This window comes from Etheostoma spectabile, chromosome 18 (genome assembly GCF_008692095.1).
Source record: "Etheostoma spectabile isolate EspeVRDwgs_2016 chromosome 18, UIUC_Espe_1.0, whole genome shotgun sequence".
Classification (NCBI taxonomy): Eukaryota; Metazoa; Chordata; class Actinopteri; order Perciformes; family Percidae; genus Etheostoma; species Etheostoma spectabile.
The window spans coordinates 1,632,420-1,649,664 of record NC_045750.1 but is presented as its reverse complement, the minus strand read 5'-3'; the positions used below and the strand labels follow the sequence as shown (position 1 = coordinate 1,649,664).

The 17,245-nt window shown below is 42.8% G+C and overlaps 1 protein-coding gene across 3 annotated transcripts in view; it reads right to left on the bottom strand.

Annotated features, from left to right (window-relative positions):
- The window catches only part of ncoa1 (nuclear receptor coactivator 1), a 65,584-nt gene that overhangs the window by 9,255 nt on the left and 39,084 nt on the right, over positions 1 to 17,245 (bottom strand). For 2 of the 3 annotated variants that reach the window (XM_032543035.1, XM_032543036.1), the window contains 14 exons: positions 12,630 to 12,809; positions 10,620 to 10,712; positions 10,033 to 10,173; positions 9,624 to 9,771; positions 8,580 to 9,522; positions 7,689 to 7,937; positions 6,286 to 6,655; positions 5,729 to 5,908; positions 4,336 to 4,450; positions 3,640 to 3,808; positions 2,771 to 3,091; positions 2,027 to 2,125; positions 722 to 1,133; positions 212 to 380 (listed from right to left, as the gene is read on the bottom strand). In XM_032543035.1, the coding sequence (XP_032398926.1) occupies positions 212 to 380; positions 722 to 1,133; positions 2,027 to 2,125; positions 2,771 to 3,091; positions 3,640 to 3,808; positions 4,336 to 4,450; positions 5,729 to 5,908; positions 6,286 to 6,655; positions 7,689 to 7,937; positions 8,580 to 9,522; positions 9,624 to 9,771; positions 10,033 to 10,173; positions 10,620 to 10,712; positions 12,630 to 12,809 (3,589 nt within the window). The remainder of the gene's footprint in view (positions 1 to 211; positions 381 to 721; positions 1,134 to 2,026; positions 2,126 to 2,770; positions 3,092 to 3,639; positions 3,809 to 4,335; positions 4,451 to 5,728; positions 5,909 to 6,285; positions 6,656 to 7,688; positions 7,938 to 8,579; positions 9,523 to 9,623; positions 9,772 to 10,032; positions 10,174 to 10,619; positions 10,713 to 12,629; positions 12,810 to 17,245) is intronic. The other variant, XM_032543037.1, reaches the window with a different exon arrangement.

The window sequence follows — 17,245 nt, the reverse complement described above, 5'->3', positions numbered from 1 at the left end:
TCCCCTGCTGGAGCTGCTGCCCCCGCAATACCAATACCGGATAAGCGGATGAAGATGGATAAAACCAAACTTTTCTGAAAAACTGAAACTAAAACTAAAACTATCAAACGCACTCTGAAATTCAAAAGTCAACAGTAAAACAAAACAAAAACTAACTGAAAATAATCCTAAACTACAACTATCTTGGTTACAACTGTGTACTCTTCCTGACCTGTTGCTTCCCATGCCTGTCTGTTGCCAGCTCTTCATTTCTGGTGACTGGTAGCCAGGGGGCGGGGCCTGCTGAAGCAGAGGACTCTGGGAGGTGGAGCTTTGAGGTGACAACAACGGGCTGGTTGGGCTCATCTCAGACGGGAAAGATGGGTCTTGCTGGGCGATAGCTTTAAAGGACGAAAAGTAGAAAAGTCAATCATTTTTAGCAAATTGTGCAATGCAGGATTGTGTTAAGACTCAACTTGCTATTTGGGTTTATTTTAGTCTATCTCTATCTTTGCTGCTAATTGCTCATTGCAGGAATACTTCGTAAAATGATCCTATATACACAAGAAAGTCAAAAGATAAACCACACCAGTGCTGATCAATAACCGAATAGTGTGTGACTTCATATCATAATGTTGTATAATTAAAGTATAACTATCTGCAATAAAGAGTGTCAATGCAAACACATTAATTAGATGAAACTGGATTCTCAGTCTGTGGTGGAGCAAGTTTAAAAACCCACCAGTCCCTCCAAACTGCTGAAACAGGCCCTGCTGCAATGAGGGGTTCACGGTGCCCTGCATGCTGCCCATCAGCGCCTTGTTATTCAGGGGGACTCTGCCGGGCAGTTTGTTGTCCAGAGGACTCCCGCTCAGGGGGCCAAATTGACTTGGTGAGGTAGGGGATTTTCCCGCCAACGGGGGGTACCCTTGTGGAAAGTTGAACTGCTGCGGCTGTTGCTGCTGCTGCTGCTGCTGTTGAGGCGTTGTTGTGGGACCTTTTGGGACCCTGGCAGTGCCGATGGGCCCCACAGCCCCGGGCATGTTCTGTCGCGCCAGCATGACTTTCTGCTGGAAAAGCTGGCGCTGGCGGTGCTGGTTGCTGTAGTGTTCCCTCTGTCGCTGGGCCAGCATCTGGGCATTCAGCGGCGGCTGCTGAGACATATGAAGTAAAAAAAATTAATTAAAAAAGAGCATGTTATAGAGCAAATAATTCCTATTTAAGTTGAAGGTGCAGTAAGCAATTTGAACTCAACAGCCAAACAAATGCTGCCCCCAATGTGTACTGGATTTACATCACTTACTGTACCTTTAATGAGCCAAATTTAAATTGAACTGCCTTAAAGCCAACACCAATGTAACAGCAATTTGGCAACAGCAGAAAATATAATAAAATGAAAATATACAATACAATAAACGCAAACATGTATCTTTAATAATTGATCTAATGACACAAAATAACTAGGTTATTTGAAGTTGTACATTTACAGTACGCTGACTTTGTTGCTTATTGCCTTTAAATTGAGCTATTTTTTTCTTCTAACTGAACTGATTTTGGGCTACTTGGGGCAGCGGAACAAGTTGTAAATGCAACATTGAAATCTTTATATTAAATTATATATTTTTTCTGTTTCAAGTTGACAGGGTGAAAAAAAAAAATCACTGCACATCCAGCGGATCCGGAGCAACAATCAGCATTCATTTGGAGATGGTTTCTGGCCACCCGATGAACATGAAGTCATAAATATTTACTCTCTTAGCTCTGTTTTTAGGCCCATTAGACTCCTCAGGGAAATATTGGCCGTAGCTACTAAATGCTCCACTTAGTTCATCAGCTAGTCTCTAACTTAAAGCCTTTTCTTTGACTGAAAACCGCTACATGCTGCTGCTGGAATTGCCACAATTGACAGCGGTGAACCAAAACATCAAAATTGCAGGCTGTAAAAACCAAAACAACAAATCATTTTGGTCGTCTTTCCACCTCTGTGGGGAAACAGCAGCGGGAGGTCTTGGTGAGCTGAGCTTCATTTGCTGTCCCTGTGACTCACCTGTGAGGGCATTTGAGGTTGAACCCCTTGACGAATCCCTATGTTCACATGCTGGGCGCCCCCAGGAAACGGATTCATGCCCACCATCCTGTTCTGGAGCTGAGACAGAGAGGCAAAGGAAGAGAAAAATGATAATATGTATATGTAATGATGACGTGATAATAGAGTGATGGGAAGGTAGGATTTATTAAGAAAGAAGAAATAAACCAGATCATCGTTATTGGAGACAGAAAAGATAACAGCCAGGGAGATGAGTTGAATATTCGTGATGATGAAGGGGAAGAAAGGGGAGCGTTCTTCTGAGAGGTTTTCAACTAAAATTTAGAATCTGAAATCTGACGATTTGTTAGGATACTGACACAGAAAGTTACAAGTAAATACTTTGTTCTATTCATTACACCTTTGAAACTTTTGTCTTTGACAGCCAGACGCAATGAGTAACATGTGGATGGTATATGAAAGCAGTGGGAGCACATAAAGTGTGAAAATAACTCAAAGGTTGTTACTTTCTTTCACTCGTTTATGAATTGCATACTGCTGTTGTAATAGCTGCCCTTGAATAGTGTGACTAAATTACACCTAATAAGAAATATGTCCCACTGCACACTTCCCCATTACAGAAATACTTCACCCTGACAGTGATGTTGTAAAGGCATGACATCCAGTAACATCTTACCTGCCAGGTGGAATATAGTCTGAAATAAAATACATATTAAAGAAAAACCACCACCTCTTTGCCCTCACCTGCTGTGGGCCCTGCAGCCTCTGCTGCAGCTGCAGGCGCAGTTGGTTGGGCGGCAGCCGGAGCTGAGGGCCAATCCCCTGCGGTCGCGTCATGCCTGGCCTCAGCCCGATGCCCGTCGTCCCGCCGGGGAAGGCCCCCCGGGGGGCTCCAAACCCAAGACCCTGTGTCCCCACCACCATGGCCAGCTCTGGAGGGAACTGAGCTTGTGGAGCTGGTGTAAACTGGGAAAGGTAGGTGGGGAGTTTAGGGTCAGTGGAACCTGGCGTGGCACTGGTCTGCTGGGTTAGGAAGTTTGGGGTCAAAGGGTCAAAACAGCCACCCTGGGAAGAGGCAGACAATATAAGGATAGAGATATTAATGATGCGTTTCTTTACTATACATGGAAATGACATTTGAAAACAAGAAAGCAACCTCTTGCTACATTCAGAATGCTGATTTTGTTTTTTTTAATTATGTTGCTTCCATTTAAATGTGATGTACAGACTGACCGATTGCCCTGTCCTTGCCTGCCTGTCTCTCTGTTTGTTGTTCACGTTACTTAAATTTATTTGCTGTTTATCTTTTTTGCTCTATCCCTTGCAGCTGTAACATTTTCCTGCTGTGGGATTATTAAGGTTATGTTATGAGGCCAAATAATACAGTATGTGGTTAGAACTGGAGTCAAGATGTGTAAAAACACCTCCTGTTTTACCGGAAAGCAGTCCAGCGGGGATTTTGCAAAATGCAGCTTAATGAGGATTCACCGACTCTAACATTAAATATCTAGAGCCTTTCCAAACTGCACACTTACACAATTACACTCTGTATACGTCCGCACATCCGCTGCCCAGCTCTCTTAAGTATAACAATCTTTTAAATACACTCTTACCTGCACCAGTTTGTCAATGCCCAGAGCCTTATCCAGCTTGGCCAGTTCACTCTCATCGGTCCCACTGAGGAAGGAGACAAGCTGCTCCAGCAGAGCTTTCTCGTCGTTCCGGCCCTCAGGAGTGGTCGGAGGGCCCAGCACGTCATCCAGAGAACATGGCACACACTGCCTGCTCACACACAGAAACGCTGCACATTATCATCTGCAACACACTGGAGCGTCAGTGGGTGTTATCACACACTGCAGAGTAGAAAAACATTCGTTAAATGACAATATATTGAGTAGGGCTGGGTATTGTTCAACAATATTCTATACTGGTTCAGGTATCAATACCGTGACTTTGATACTATTTTTGATTTTATAAAACAAAAAGAAATTAAAACATTACACATTACGCCACAAATCTTTTAATTTATTTTTCAGCTCCTACTAAGAGAGCCTCGTCGTAGGAAGTGAAAAATAAACTAAAAGATTTAAAAAAGTAGATTTTTCCTGCCTGCCTGTACGACGTGTAACTTTGAACAGCCAATCAGCAGCAATATTCGGTCATGAAGATGAGATGATGAGATTTACTTCTTAGGTATTGAATCACAAGGCATTTTTCAATACTCAATAATTTAGAGGCAATTCGGTCAGTGCCAAACAAGTATTGAATTCTGTACCCAGCCCTAGTATTGAGAGTACAGTGATGCTTACTCTTGCGGCGATGCCAAGGGCGCTTGTAAAGGTGTTCCAAGACCGTCAAAGGACAAGGTGTCAGATAGAGCCAGAGGCTGGAACTGGGAGTCTCCCGCGTCCATCTTAGATAGGCCTTCAAAACACATCGGAACTCAGTTTTATTACAATTAACACTGATGAAAACTAAATACATTAATGTAGTGAATGTGACATGCATGATTCACCATGTAGCTAAGTGGTGTTCCACACACCTTTGATTAGACGTGTAATTTACTGCCCTTAGTCACAGCAGGTGATGTTAACTGTTCGGGGAGCACGGCCCCTTTAAATGTCGGGAATGCCTGATGAAGTGGGACGTTATGGGGTTGGCATTAGGCTCAGCGCCTTATTTCTGTTTTGATGTTTTTTTTCCTGTGAAATAAACGCGCCACGCACTCGTGTGCTCAGCGTGGGAAATTGTCTCCTGCATCTTGCTGCAATTTCCACATTAACACTGAATTTGGACTCAAAATAATTACATTCAACAATCTAATTAAAGTCATGCACAGTATGTAACACTTTGCTATATTCAGTGGTGTAATGTAACCAAGTCTATTTACTCAAGTACTGTACTTAAGTACAAATTTGAGGTACTTTACTTGGGTCTTTTCTTTTCATGCTACTTTCTACTTTTACTCCACTACATTTATTTGACAGCTTAAGTTACTAGTTACTTTACAAATTCGGATTTTTTTGCTCACAGAACCCATGTAGTTTTTAAAAGACAATGTTTTATTATAAGTTAAACTACCCACCAATGTATAGGCCAACAAGTAAAGCTGAAATGATTAGACAACTTTAAAGTTAAATAGATCTTTCAGCATTGAGTACTTTTACTTTTAATACTTTAAGTACATTTTCCTGATGATACTTAAAATAACTTAAGTAACATTTTCAATGCAGGACTTTTACTTGTAACACAGTATTTTTTACAGTGTGGTATTAGTACTTTCACTTAGGTAAAAGATCTCAATATTTCTTCCACCACTGGCTATATTTAAACAGAAATTTAACATAATCGTAAAATCTTTTGATACTGATTTTGTACCTCAATTCACTGATTTGCAGCATTGTGCTGCTCTGTTCTACAGCATACTGCAAAGCTATATCACTTTTGAGGTTTTACATGTAACAGAATACAATCTCACCACACCCAATAGTGATATTCACTATTGTATATATGGTCATTTATGTAAGAGTACTGAAACTTTTAACCTATAGGAGGTCAGCTCAACAATGCTTTACTGCAACAGAAGATTTAGTGTTGAGTTACCACAAAACAGGGTTCCCACCGTCGCCATGAGATCATTTTACATGTTTTCAATGACTAACTGCAACCGTGAAGGTGTGTGTATTATGTTTTCTATCATACCAGTGCTTGAACTGAATGGGTTAATGTCTGCCTCTGGAAAGGGGCTGCTGTCCTGGGAGGTCTGGAAGATGTCTCCCTGTCCCTGGTTCTGTGTCTGGTTTGGAGTGGGGGGACTGCAGAAATCAAAGGATGACTGACTCTGGAGGCTGCAGCCGGAGGTTGGGCCGCCATCAGCGAGTCCTGGGAAACAGACATGAGCACATAGAAACTGAGGACAAACTCATTTAAAAACAACCTAATGCACAAACCTTTACTGTTTTAGTACTGATACACAGACTCAAGACTGTGGGGTCTGGTGATGCTGCAATGCCTCCCAAAAGCCACCAGGGGGCTCACAGACTAACAATGTGTAAGTGAATAAATAAATGAATACACAAATAAATAAATAAATAGAGAGAAGGCTGGATCACACTACTATACTGGATGCTACCACTGAAAATAATACCAATACTACTAATAATAGAAGAATTATTTAAAAATGTTCAAAGAAAAACAAAAAAACACTCGGCAGTTTGAGTTACATACATGCCCCCCCCCCTTCTAGGTTGAAACTACACCTCTGTTCGGAGTGCCGGGAGGCTCTCTCTTCACATTGACGTTGCGGGGAGTGCCGGCCTCGCCGGGTTGGAGCTGAGTGGGTGACTGCAGTTTGAGCTGTGGGGAAGGGGAGTGGAGCTGGGGGGACGGCGATTGCAACTGGGAAAGGGACTGCGGCTGGGACAGGGGGGACTGGAGCTGAGGGAGGGGGGACTGGAGCTGCGGCAGGGACGACTGGAGCTGAGCTGAGGCCTGCGAGGCTGGAGAGTGGAGTTGGGGGCCCCCTCCAGGGGTTGTTGAATCCTCACTGCCGTGTTTGACCTCATCCGGGCCTCTCAGGCCAGGCAGCAGCTGGGTGAGAGGGTCCATGTCAACAGGGCCACCAGAGATCTGAGGGTGGAGCATAAACAAACAAAAAAAGGAATAGAGATGAGAAGAGAAAGACAAAATGGAAAATTTAACAGTTTAATGGTGTGAAAAGAGTAATATATTAAAGAATAATGGGCGGCAGAAAAGAGAGGGGCAGCCGATCAGTGACAGAGAGATGGGGAGAGACAAAAGGTCAAAGGCCAGTGAGCTTCAAAGGCTGCAGCTGGCAGCTGAGCCTGCAGTGGAGGCAAAGTCCAAGAAAATAAACATTCAACGTGATTTACAATGCCTGTCAGGAAACTGCCAATGCTGGAGCAAAGCTCAACAGAGCAAAATACCAGTGCTTAATTGTATTTCTTCTCACAGGGCGCCGGTGTGCATTTGAAAGCAACCGTGCCAGCCCTGAATACGGGCGCTCATTTTAATTATTAGGCCATTAAACAGGCGCCACGCCCTGATCGTATACCACTCATTTATCAAATAGTTTTTTGTGCGTTTTGTTGTCCTGGTTGAAGTTGCAAGATACAATGTGTGTGCTGGGCTGTACGATCAAAAAAAATCTGATTGCCCGGAAACTTTAATAGTTCGCGGACATCTGATTGATAGAAGCCCATCGTTCTCTCAGGTGAATAGCAGGTAGGAAGTAATAGTTTGTGTCCTTGTAGTTAGCCATGTTTACTGTACAATTAGCCTTGTCTACATCAGTGATTCCCAAAGTGGGGGTCGCGAGCCAGAGAGGGTTTTTTTTTTTTTTTAAACGATTAAAAACTGCATATTTTAGCCATGATTTTAACACAAGATAAAACTGTTGTGTTATTTTGTGTTGTCAATATGCTCGTGTTTGGATACGCCTATAGTGTGTGCGCGGTTGCGAGCAATGTTTATATACGTTTATAGCGGGGGGGGGGGGTTTCAAGTCACTTGCACCGTTACTTTGGGGGTCCTGGTCTACATGACTATTGCAAACACAAGCACATTGTACCAGGATAACTGTTCAAACACTAGGACTAGTTGGAGTTATTACAGATCACCGCTACATGGACAGCAACTGTACCGTGGAGTCTCGGCTGTCTCGGCTGTCCCTGCGGCCGTCCCTGCGGCCGTCCCTGCAGTTCTCTCCGACGGGGCTTGATTTGGGGCTGATGCAAGCCGAGCTGCTGCCTACTCCTGCAGGTTTGGCTGCACCTCCTGCTGCAACAGTAGAGCCCGTACAGGCTGCACCCTCCACGCTGGCTCTCTTCTCCACTTTCACCCTAACCGTCTGCAGGGTCAGAGCAGATGGAGGTGGAAGGTCCCCCAAGTCCTTTAAAAATAAATTACATTTCCATTAGTATTTTCCATGGCGTCGTGGCTCAAGAGAACAAATTATAGGGATTTTACAGTGCGGATATCAATGCTTGTGTATTATTTATTGGGGATGTACATGTACGATATTCTTGACCAAGTACCTCAATGTCGATATTGCGACGATATTGTATGGTTGACTATTGGTCTATTTTGATAAATATTCTCCAGAAATGATTTAATGACTTAGTGGGTTAAGGTAAATAATAGAACAGCTACAACAGTTTGGTAAGTTCAGGAAATGACATCGCTTTACTATATTGCAGCCTGTTAAACCAGGTAAAGACAACACTAACCAAATCACAATATTACAATATATCAAAAATCTAAGACGATATCTAGTCTCATATTGCGATATCGATACAACATTGATTTATTGCCCAGCCCTAGATGTACATAATGATTGAGCAAGGCTAATTATTTTATTATAAGGCTAATTATTTTAGTTTTGTGAAATGAACAGATTTTAATAATAAAAAAAACCTCAACCATTCATAAATTTGTGGATTTCTTAATACTAAAAGAAAGTAACGAGTCCTAAATACATACAAATGAAATGCCTCAAAACTAAAGGCATGTAAAGGGCCTATTTGATGGTCACCTTTTCGTCTGTGTCCAGGAGAAAACGGAGTAGTTGATGGTCCTGCGGCTCTTTGGAGCTGGACTTGGGAGGTGATGCGTTGAGAGCTGGACTGGCAGGCAGCTCCCTCTTGATCTCAACATCGTGTTTGTTTAGTTCTTCCTCGGTGGTGGAGCCGTCGTTGGGACTGGTGTCCTGGAGCAGCCGGTGCAGGATCTTATGCCGTTCCGTTAGAGAGCTGTGAGAGGCAGGGCACTGGGGGACAGGAGGGGGGTTTGGTGGAAGAGGTGATGGGGTGCAGTGGATTCTGTTGTTGTTAGATTCAACTCCCGTCCCATTGCTATCCAGGAGCTGATTGAGTCTGGTGTTACCTAGCTGTGAGGCAGAAGGAAGGGGGGCTTTAGCAGAGTCCTCTCCCCGTCCTTCTCCTCCCTCTGACGGTTTTGCAGACGGAGGCCGAGTGGAGGAGCTGGTGGGTGTGTTGGCTTGTCTCTGTAGGACAGGGGAGGACTGGGTGAAGGACCCCGTTGACCCACCGCTGGCGGCACCATCGCCGCCAGACTGCTGCCTGCTGAGGCTGCCTCCACTACCTGGTGTGGAAGGAGAGAAAGGGTTCCCCGGGACCCGAGGGCTTCCCCCTAACCCAGGACTGGCCCGTGGCATCCTGGGTAACATGAAAGAGGTAGGGGTGGCTGTGAGTGGGCTGCTCAACGGAGAGGGGCTGTTGACCTGCTGGGGAAAGGTCCGATTGGGCGTCAGGTAGCCTGTGGGTGTGGCTGGATTATGTCCGTGGGGGGAGGTGTTGGTGTTGTTGGGGTGAAGGCCCGAGGAGGCGAGGCCAGCGCCTTGGGTCCAGTTGCTGCTGGGAGGAAGGGAAGGGGAGCGGGAGGGAGTCTGGGCAAGGCTGCCAAGGGTCGGAAGGCTGGGGTTAGTGTTTTCCTGAGAGCTAGAAGTGTTGTGTTCCCTGGAGGAAAAAAGGAGGAAAAATATAAAAGATGACTGAAACCTGAGGAGACCATGTGGCCGAGCAGAAAGTTTTGGAATGAGCTCCAAAAAGGGTCGTACCTGTCAATAGTGTGAATGCCCATAATGAAGGGCTGTACGTCAGGGTTGGGGGGGCAGCAGAACTTGCAGCGGGTTTGAGCGCTGAGCGGGGTGCCGTCACTTAACGTGAAGCGGTACAACGGGCTGATAGCGGTGCCATGGGTCATCACTGATGGGGACACACACGCACGCGCACACACTTGTAGAATGGGACATCTCTGCAGCACCACAATACTTAATTCATATCCATATTTGGCCTTTCACAAATATTGCACAAATATTGTGATTTCTATAAATGTAATTGCGATTCATTGAGCAGCCCTATTTTAATGGTATGGAAGTATAGCTGAATGTCTGGTAACCAAGACACAGCTGTCAGAGAGCGTATCAATAATTTCTGGAAGCTGAACGATCAATCGCTGCTACTTACCCTCATGCAGCAGCTTCTTGGCGTGGGAGGGCTCTTTGCCCTGCGGCTGAAAGAAAGCGTAGATACACTTCCTGACCAGGTCCTCCCAGCCAGGCCGGCCTGTCGCCCGCAAAGCACTAGTTTCTATGGAGATGATCTTCCCTGGAGGAGAAACAGACACACACACGCACACGCACACACACACACACACACACACAGTCAGTCTTCACAGCTTTCAATATCTGCAGAAGCCTCCACACACTCAGGGTCCACACCGTGACCCCATGACAAGTTGTTTATAAGTTGGAACTTTTCCTAAAAGTCCTGCCTATTTTTTTTTCCTCTAACTAAATTGTTTTACAACTTTTCAGTCCAACTGGACATAAATACCTATTATTGATAGAACATGATAAAAGAAATGTTTTAAGTATGATAAGAGTATCTGTAAATTCTGCTACTTTCTTGTAAGGTACAGATAGGAAGAACACCTCACAAAAGTCCATCGTATTCCAGGAATCCTGACTGTAATATTTTACCTGTGAGTATATATGAGTGAGTGTGTGTGTGTGTGTGTGTGTGTGTGTGTGTGTGTGTGTGTGGTGTGTTACCTGTAGGATCCTGCTTCGTAATGAAAGACTCAGTGCTCAAAGGCTGGGTGCGAGGTATCCGACAAGCAATACAGATCAGGCAGCTCTGCAGGTCTGAAGAAAAAGGAAACAAGCAGTGAGTTGTGTGTGCGTGCGTGTGTGTGTGTGTGTGTGTGTGTGTCGGGTACTGTAAGCCACAGAAAACCAAACGTATCGGGGACCAAGTGGGGGAAAAAGGAGAAAAAATAGACGTGCCTGTCCAAACTGCTATGGAAAGATATATTTTTTTTTCTAATATGCCTCTCAGATACACGCAGTTGGTAAGAAATACATGACAACCTGTCAAAACTCAAAAAATCGGATCATCATTGTGATTTCTCTGTAAAAATGAGCCGATCAAAGCTTGGAAATGTGTCAAGTGAGCTGTCAATCGTAACTCTGATGCAAACAACAGATGTTGGAACTTAAAATCGGCACAAAAAGCATAAAGCGGTAGGGTACCGTGCGAGTCCAGTTCTACAATCCGCAAGAGCCAGTTCTTATCAAAATGACTAAAAGCAAAGTTCAACAGCACAGTAAATCTGCAACGCATCACTCAGTTTTATCAAGGCCATTGCACCAACAACTCCAAGAAAATGTAAAAATGTCCTGCAAGAATGTGGTCACTGTCCAACGGGTCAGATAGTGGACGCTGTGATAAAGGAACATTGCAACATCGTTTGAACAACTTTCATTCAAAAAAGATGGGGGGAAAAAAAGGAAAACCATGCATTTTGCTCTGGCTATAGCATCACCATTTGCTAAGTAATAAATATATATATATATATATTAAATGGTGCAGGATGTTTTTCCAAGTGTGTGATAATTTCCACCGCACCAGAATTGTTGGATGTGCACATTGTGTCTTTGAAAAGTTTACTCAGTAAAAACAAAAGGAAATCTGCACGACAAGTATTTTTGAACTATTTATCACCCTCTTAATGTATACTCTGCGTCCTCTGGTGTACAAAAACAATAAGAATTTGTATCTTTTGTGGTATAAGTATCCAGCATTTATACCACTAATTTCATAAAAATAAGAAGAAAGGCCTTCATAGAAATAAAGACAAAATAAAGGTGAACAAACTTTGTATTATAACAGTGTATTATAATTAAATCTCCTTGTATAAATCTTCTGTATTGATGTGAGTTTTATAACAACTGTACATCTATTGACTGAATGCAAACCGTAAAATCCTTTGAGAATCAATTAGGACCTGTTATATGCTTTTGTTAGTCAAGATTCTTGGGATGGAATCCAATTTTAACAACACGAATATGAGAAAATAAAACGTGACAGAGGTGAGAGGTTACAGTACATACACATGTTGTCATTTATTTTGTCACAAAGGAATAAAAAGTGTTAGTTTTAGTGTAATAAAACTATATTCATAGCTTGTAAGCAAAGAAATTCATTTTTAAAATCAGTAAAAAATGTCTTTGTAACGCAACTAATCAACAAAACTCAAGTGTGCACACATCTTTATATTTGGTTAATATTTTGGAGTGTTTGGTTAAGTTGCGCGTGTGCGTGTATGTGTGTGTGTGTGTGTATGCGCGTGTGCATGCGTGTGTGTGTGTGTGTGTGTGTGTGTGTGGGTGTTGTTTTGCACCCACAAATTATTTTAGTCAATTGCAGTCTGGACCATGGAAAAAGTGATAATGTGTGTGTCTGGTTGTGTGTTGTCTGTGGTTTGTGTTGTTGTGTCTGTTGTTCGGTGTGTGTGTGTGTGCGTGCGTGTGTGTATGTGTGTTTGTGTGCGTGTGTGTTGGTGTCGTGCATGTGTGTTTTGTGTGTGCGTGTGTGTGTTGTGTGTTGGTGGTGTGCGTGTGTGTGGTGTGTGGTTGTTGTGCGTGCATTGCGTGCATGTGGTGTGTGTGTGTGTGTGTGCGTGTGTGGTGTGTGTGTGTGTGTGTGTGTGTGTTGTGTGTGTGTGTGTGTTTGTGTGTGTGTGTGTGTGTGTGTGTCTGTGTGTGTGCGTTTGCATGTACCATCTCCCTCCTCCTGCATGGTCCGTGGTTGGGACAAGGTGAAACACTGCATGATCTCATATTGCTGCCGAGCTTCCGGGTTTTCGGAGTCCATCTCGTCCGGCGGCCTTTTCAGCATGCGACAGTTGAAGGTGTGGCTGTTCCTTCTGCCAGCGTCCTGTGGCCACGGCACGCCATTTACTGGACAGAGAGGATCATAAACACAGAGTTTAGCATTGATACGCACAATTAACTGTTATTGAGATGTTAAAGGGCCCCTGTGGATGTGGATTATGTTTTTTATAAGCCGGTCCTGCAATACACATCCCTGCCAGAGGCGTTATCGTGGATCCCACATGACTTCTAGGTAAGCCCCGCCCTACGAAGGAGCTTGATTGGTTGGGGTTAGGCATCGACCTCGAGTGGTTAGGGTGGGGATAGCCGATTGGTCAGGGGACAGGACCTGGACCAATAGGGTTACGCTTCCTTGCGTAAGCATGGACGCCTGGCCAATAGTAGTGTGTGAATGCTATTAAAGGGCGGGTCTAACGCCTGCCAGGTTTCACACTATTCCACTGACTTACTAGCGGCGGTAATGCGCCAACAAATGCAGCCGTGTGCCAGCAAAGGCAGGAAGGAAGGAAGTTTTGTAAAAGTTTTATGAGATAGGATGAAGACGTTTTTAAATATACAATAAACGTATTGATGGGACACCTTGACGTAAATCAAGTTGACAAGGCCATCAAATCAAATGCTTTGTCATACAAAGTATTTTTTTGGTTTGCATCATTTTTTTGGTGGGCATTTCTGCCTTTTATGGATAGGACAGCTAGGAAAGGGGTGAAAATGGGAGAAGACATGCAGGATATAGTCACAGGTCGGACTCGAACCCTTGACCTTCTGCGTCGAGGCAAAAACCTCTATATACTGTATGTGCGCCTGCTCTCCCCTTTATTTAAAAGAGTAAACCTGTTAAAAGACCTTTTTTCCACTCAAATAAATAATGTTTGCAATAGTATCTTTGACCGCTCTGTTAGCATAGCAACAGTCCTGGGGCCCATTTCACCAAACTTGCAGCATGAGATCATTTCTAAGGCCACCTCTTCTTCAATCTGTCAATTTGGTCTTAGTTTGCTAAGACTTCTCTGGTCAATTTTTATTGTTTGTTTTTTTTAATTCCAAGAAACCTTTGAGCTCCTCTCTGGTAAACACAAGATTTGAAGTGGTGCTTTTGCAGAAACTCAGTTTAACAGATCTGTTGGTTAAAGGTGCAGTAGGCTCATAAATCTAACTAAGTCATGTTTGCTGAAACTGCCCCTATGCTCGAGTACAACTACATGAAGCAGGTCATTTAAAAAAGAATCTGGCTTCTCTGGCACCACCTAAAAGTCCTGGATCTTTGCAATCCTACCTACAGCACCTTTAAATCCACTAATCAATAGTCCGACAAACTCATGCATGTTAGTTGACTAAGGATTTATGTAGCAGTAGTGAGAACAAACCTGTTAAAAACCCGTTGCACCAAATTTGCAGCAATATATCATTTCACCTTGCACTCATTTTGAACATTAGGAGCATATTTGCCATCTATGGACAAGCACACGAAAACCCTGAAGGAGTCGTAAATGTATCTGGAATTTGTGCGAGACAAATTGTGAAATGTGGCGCTGCCGCCATTTGTGATCTAAACAATGCTCAATAGTGGTTTCTTTGAATCGGGCACCTGATTTCCAGGGTTGCACTTCTAAAGGAGAATTCCAGTCAATTCCAACACGTAGCTCTGTTGTTTATAAATGTGGAGGTCTGTCAGTAGAGAGAAAAACTAAAACGAATCGGTGCTGCCTAGATTTGCCTAGACTTTAGGGTGCTTTGTTTTATAAATTGAACCCAAAAAAGACACAAAAACAAATGTGACAACTGGGCAAAATAAAGAAAAATACACTATTCTTATACGGTGTGTAGCAGATGCAAATGTCTGCTGCATTCATTTTGAGCCAGGAGTGATTACTCACCAACAACGTTGGCTTCTTCAGCAACCTTGAAAAAACATTTAAACGAGACAGAGGACATTGGATTTGGCTTGCTGTAAAGGAGAGTTTCTGGTCGATTTCAACACGTACTCTGTTGTTTGTAATTTATATTGCTGTCAGTAGGAGAAAAACTAACCAATCGTTGCTGCCTACCGCCGAGTTATCCTCCTGCTAACGTTAGCCACCCACAGCTTCAACAGGGCAAGTTATAAACCTGTTTTTAGCCTCTAAACTGTTGAAAATGTCATTTAAAGTGCCTACCCATGTGAAGTGATTCCTTCTGAGTGACAGAAGCTAGAGATGTGACAGAAATGCAAACAATTGTGCTAGTTCAGCTCTGTTAGTTCCTGCTTAGGGACCTCTATAAACTACAACACAGAAAAAAGATACAAACATATTTTCAAAATAATCATATGTTTATTTTGAAAAGTAAGTGCTGTAGTACAACTAGCAGGAGACAAGTTATAATTGAGGTAAGTTTGGAGCCACTCCCTATTTAATCATCAGTTGAATCCTACAAATGTTTTTTTATTACTTTTCTGTGTTGTAGTTTGTAGACGGTCCCTAAGCTCTCTAACTGCTCTCAACACAGGAACTAAACCAGCTGAATAAGCACAACTTTCACACTACTGCAGTCAGAGTCACTGTTGTCTGTCCACTCGAAGGAATCACTTCACATGGGAGAGGGCACTTTTAATGACATTTTAGAGGCTAAAACAGGTTTATAACTTGCCTGTTGAAGCCTGCTGGGTGCTACGTTAGCAGGAGGATAACTCGGCGTGCAGCAACGATTGGTTAGTTTCTCTCTACTGACAGCACTATAATTTACAAACAACAGAGCTACGTTGAAATCGACCAGAAACTCTCCTTTCAGCAAGCCAATCCAATTCTCTCTTGTCTCGTTTTAAATGTTTTTTCAAGGTTGCTGGAAGACGCCAACGTTGTTGAGTGAGTAATCACTCCTGGCTCAAAATGAATGCAGCAGACATTTGCATCTGCTACCACCGTATTAAGAATAGTGTATTTTTCTTATTTCCCAGTTGTCACATTTGTTTTTGGTCTTTTTGGGTTCATTTATAAAACAAAGCACCCAAAGTCTCAGCTAGAAGACCCACCTTTGAGCGTACAGTGTGTGTGTTGTGTTGGTGTGTGTGTGTGTGTGTTGTGTGTGTGTGTGTGTGTGTGTGTGTGTGTGTGTGTGTGTGTGTGTGTGTGTGGCTAAAATGTAATTGTATTTAGTTTCATATGAAAGTGGGTTTTAAACGTCTGGTTTGATTGTGATTTATTTGATTTCACAACAAAAACATTAAGACAGTATTATATGTACACAAAAAAGATGTGATGGACAATTGCCAAAAAACCCTCCAAGGGCTATAAGTGGCTACTCTATAGAAACAATTACATTTAAGAATTTAAAACAATTTATATGTTATTATGTAAAAAAACAAAAACGCATTTCTTTGTATAAAACACTAAAATTACATTTAGAGCACAAACACAATGGAAATCAGACAGCTTAGTTGCAACAATTTGACTCTCAATTTAAACTGTTCTTTAGAAAGATAAATGAGTAGAGTGGAAGACTGGTCCATATCTTTGACCCTCTGTATATAATAATTTAGTATAATAATATGATAATAATATATGTCTTACAATACACTAAACTTTGTTTGAGTCGTACGAGAGTAGCGAGGCCTAATAGACAACTACTACGAGTTGGCTGATGAAATAATTCATTATTAAAAGAAAAAATATTACAAAGGTGCTAGGGAAATAACTTTTTTATAGAGCTATAAACAAGTAAAGCAATTGAAGTTGATTCACTTGATATACACCAGGAGAAACGAGATCTAGTTACTGACACAACATTAAAAGACCAGAACAGAAAAAGTGTTGTTGCCTACTGCACTCCTTTGTCCTTAGACAACCTCCCCCCCCACCCCCCCTGTTTTCACTATACTCTTCTCAAGGTTGTAGCTTTAAAAAAAAAAAATAGCATTATGCAAGAAGAACGTCATTGTTACACTCTTCCTCAACTCCTCCACCCCACACACATTCTCTCTACTCGACCTTACAGTTTCTTCCTGCCCAAGCCCATTTGCAGCTTTGTAAAAGCACTTAAAAAACTTTTAATTCAAAATGTCCACATTCTCACTCTGTCCTTCACCGTGGCTCTTCAAATTTGCTTTAGCTACAGTATTTTCCATCAATAAACAAGTTAATTATCTGTATTTAGGACATATTCTGATTCTGCTGCCAAACCATCTCCCTAATGGGTTTCCATTGGCATGGAACTGTCAAATTTGAAGACACTGAAAATGCAATTACCAATATCTTTAAAAGAAAATAACGACTATTGGCATCTAAAGCTAGGATGTAAAGTATTGAGACAGCAGATCATGCACACTCCTCCATGCTTCCAGCACACTCACCCAGCTTTTGGGCAGCAGATTGCGAACAAACCGTTGTGGTCTCCCACATGAGGATGCTGTAGACACTTAGGTCATCAGCTCCCCCTGGGCTATCCGAGGTAGGCCGTCACGTTCTCTGAGACAAAGCGATGCGGCCCTCCCGGTTGACGAGAAAACAAAAAACAAAAAAAAACAA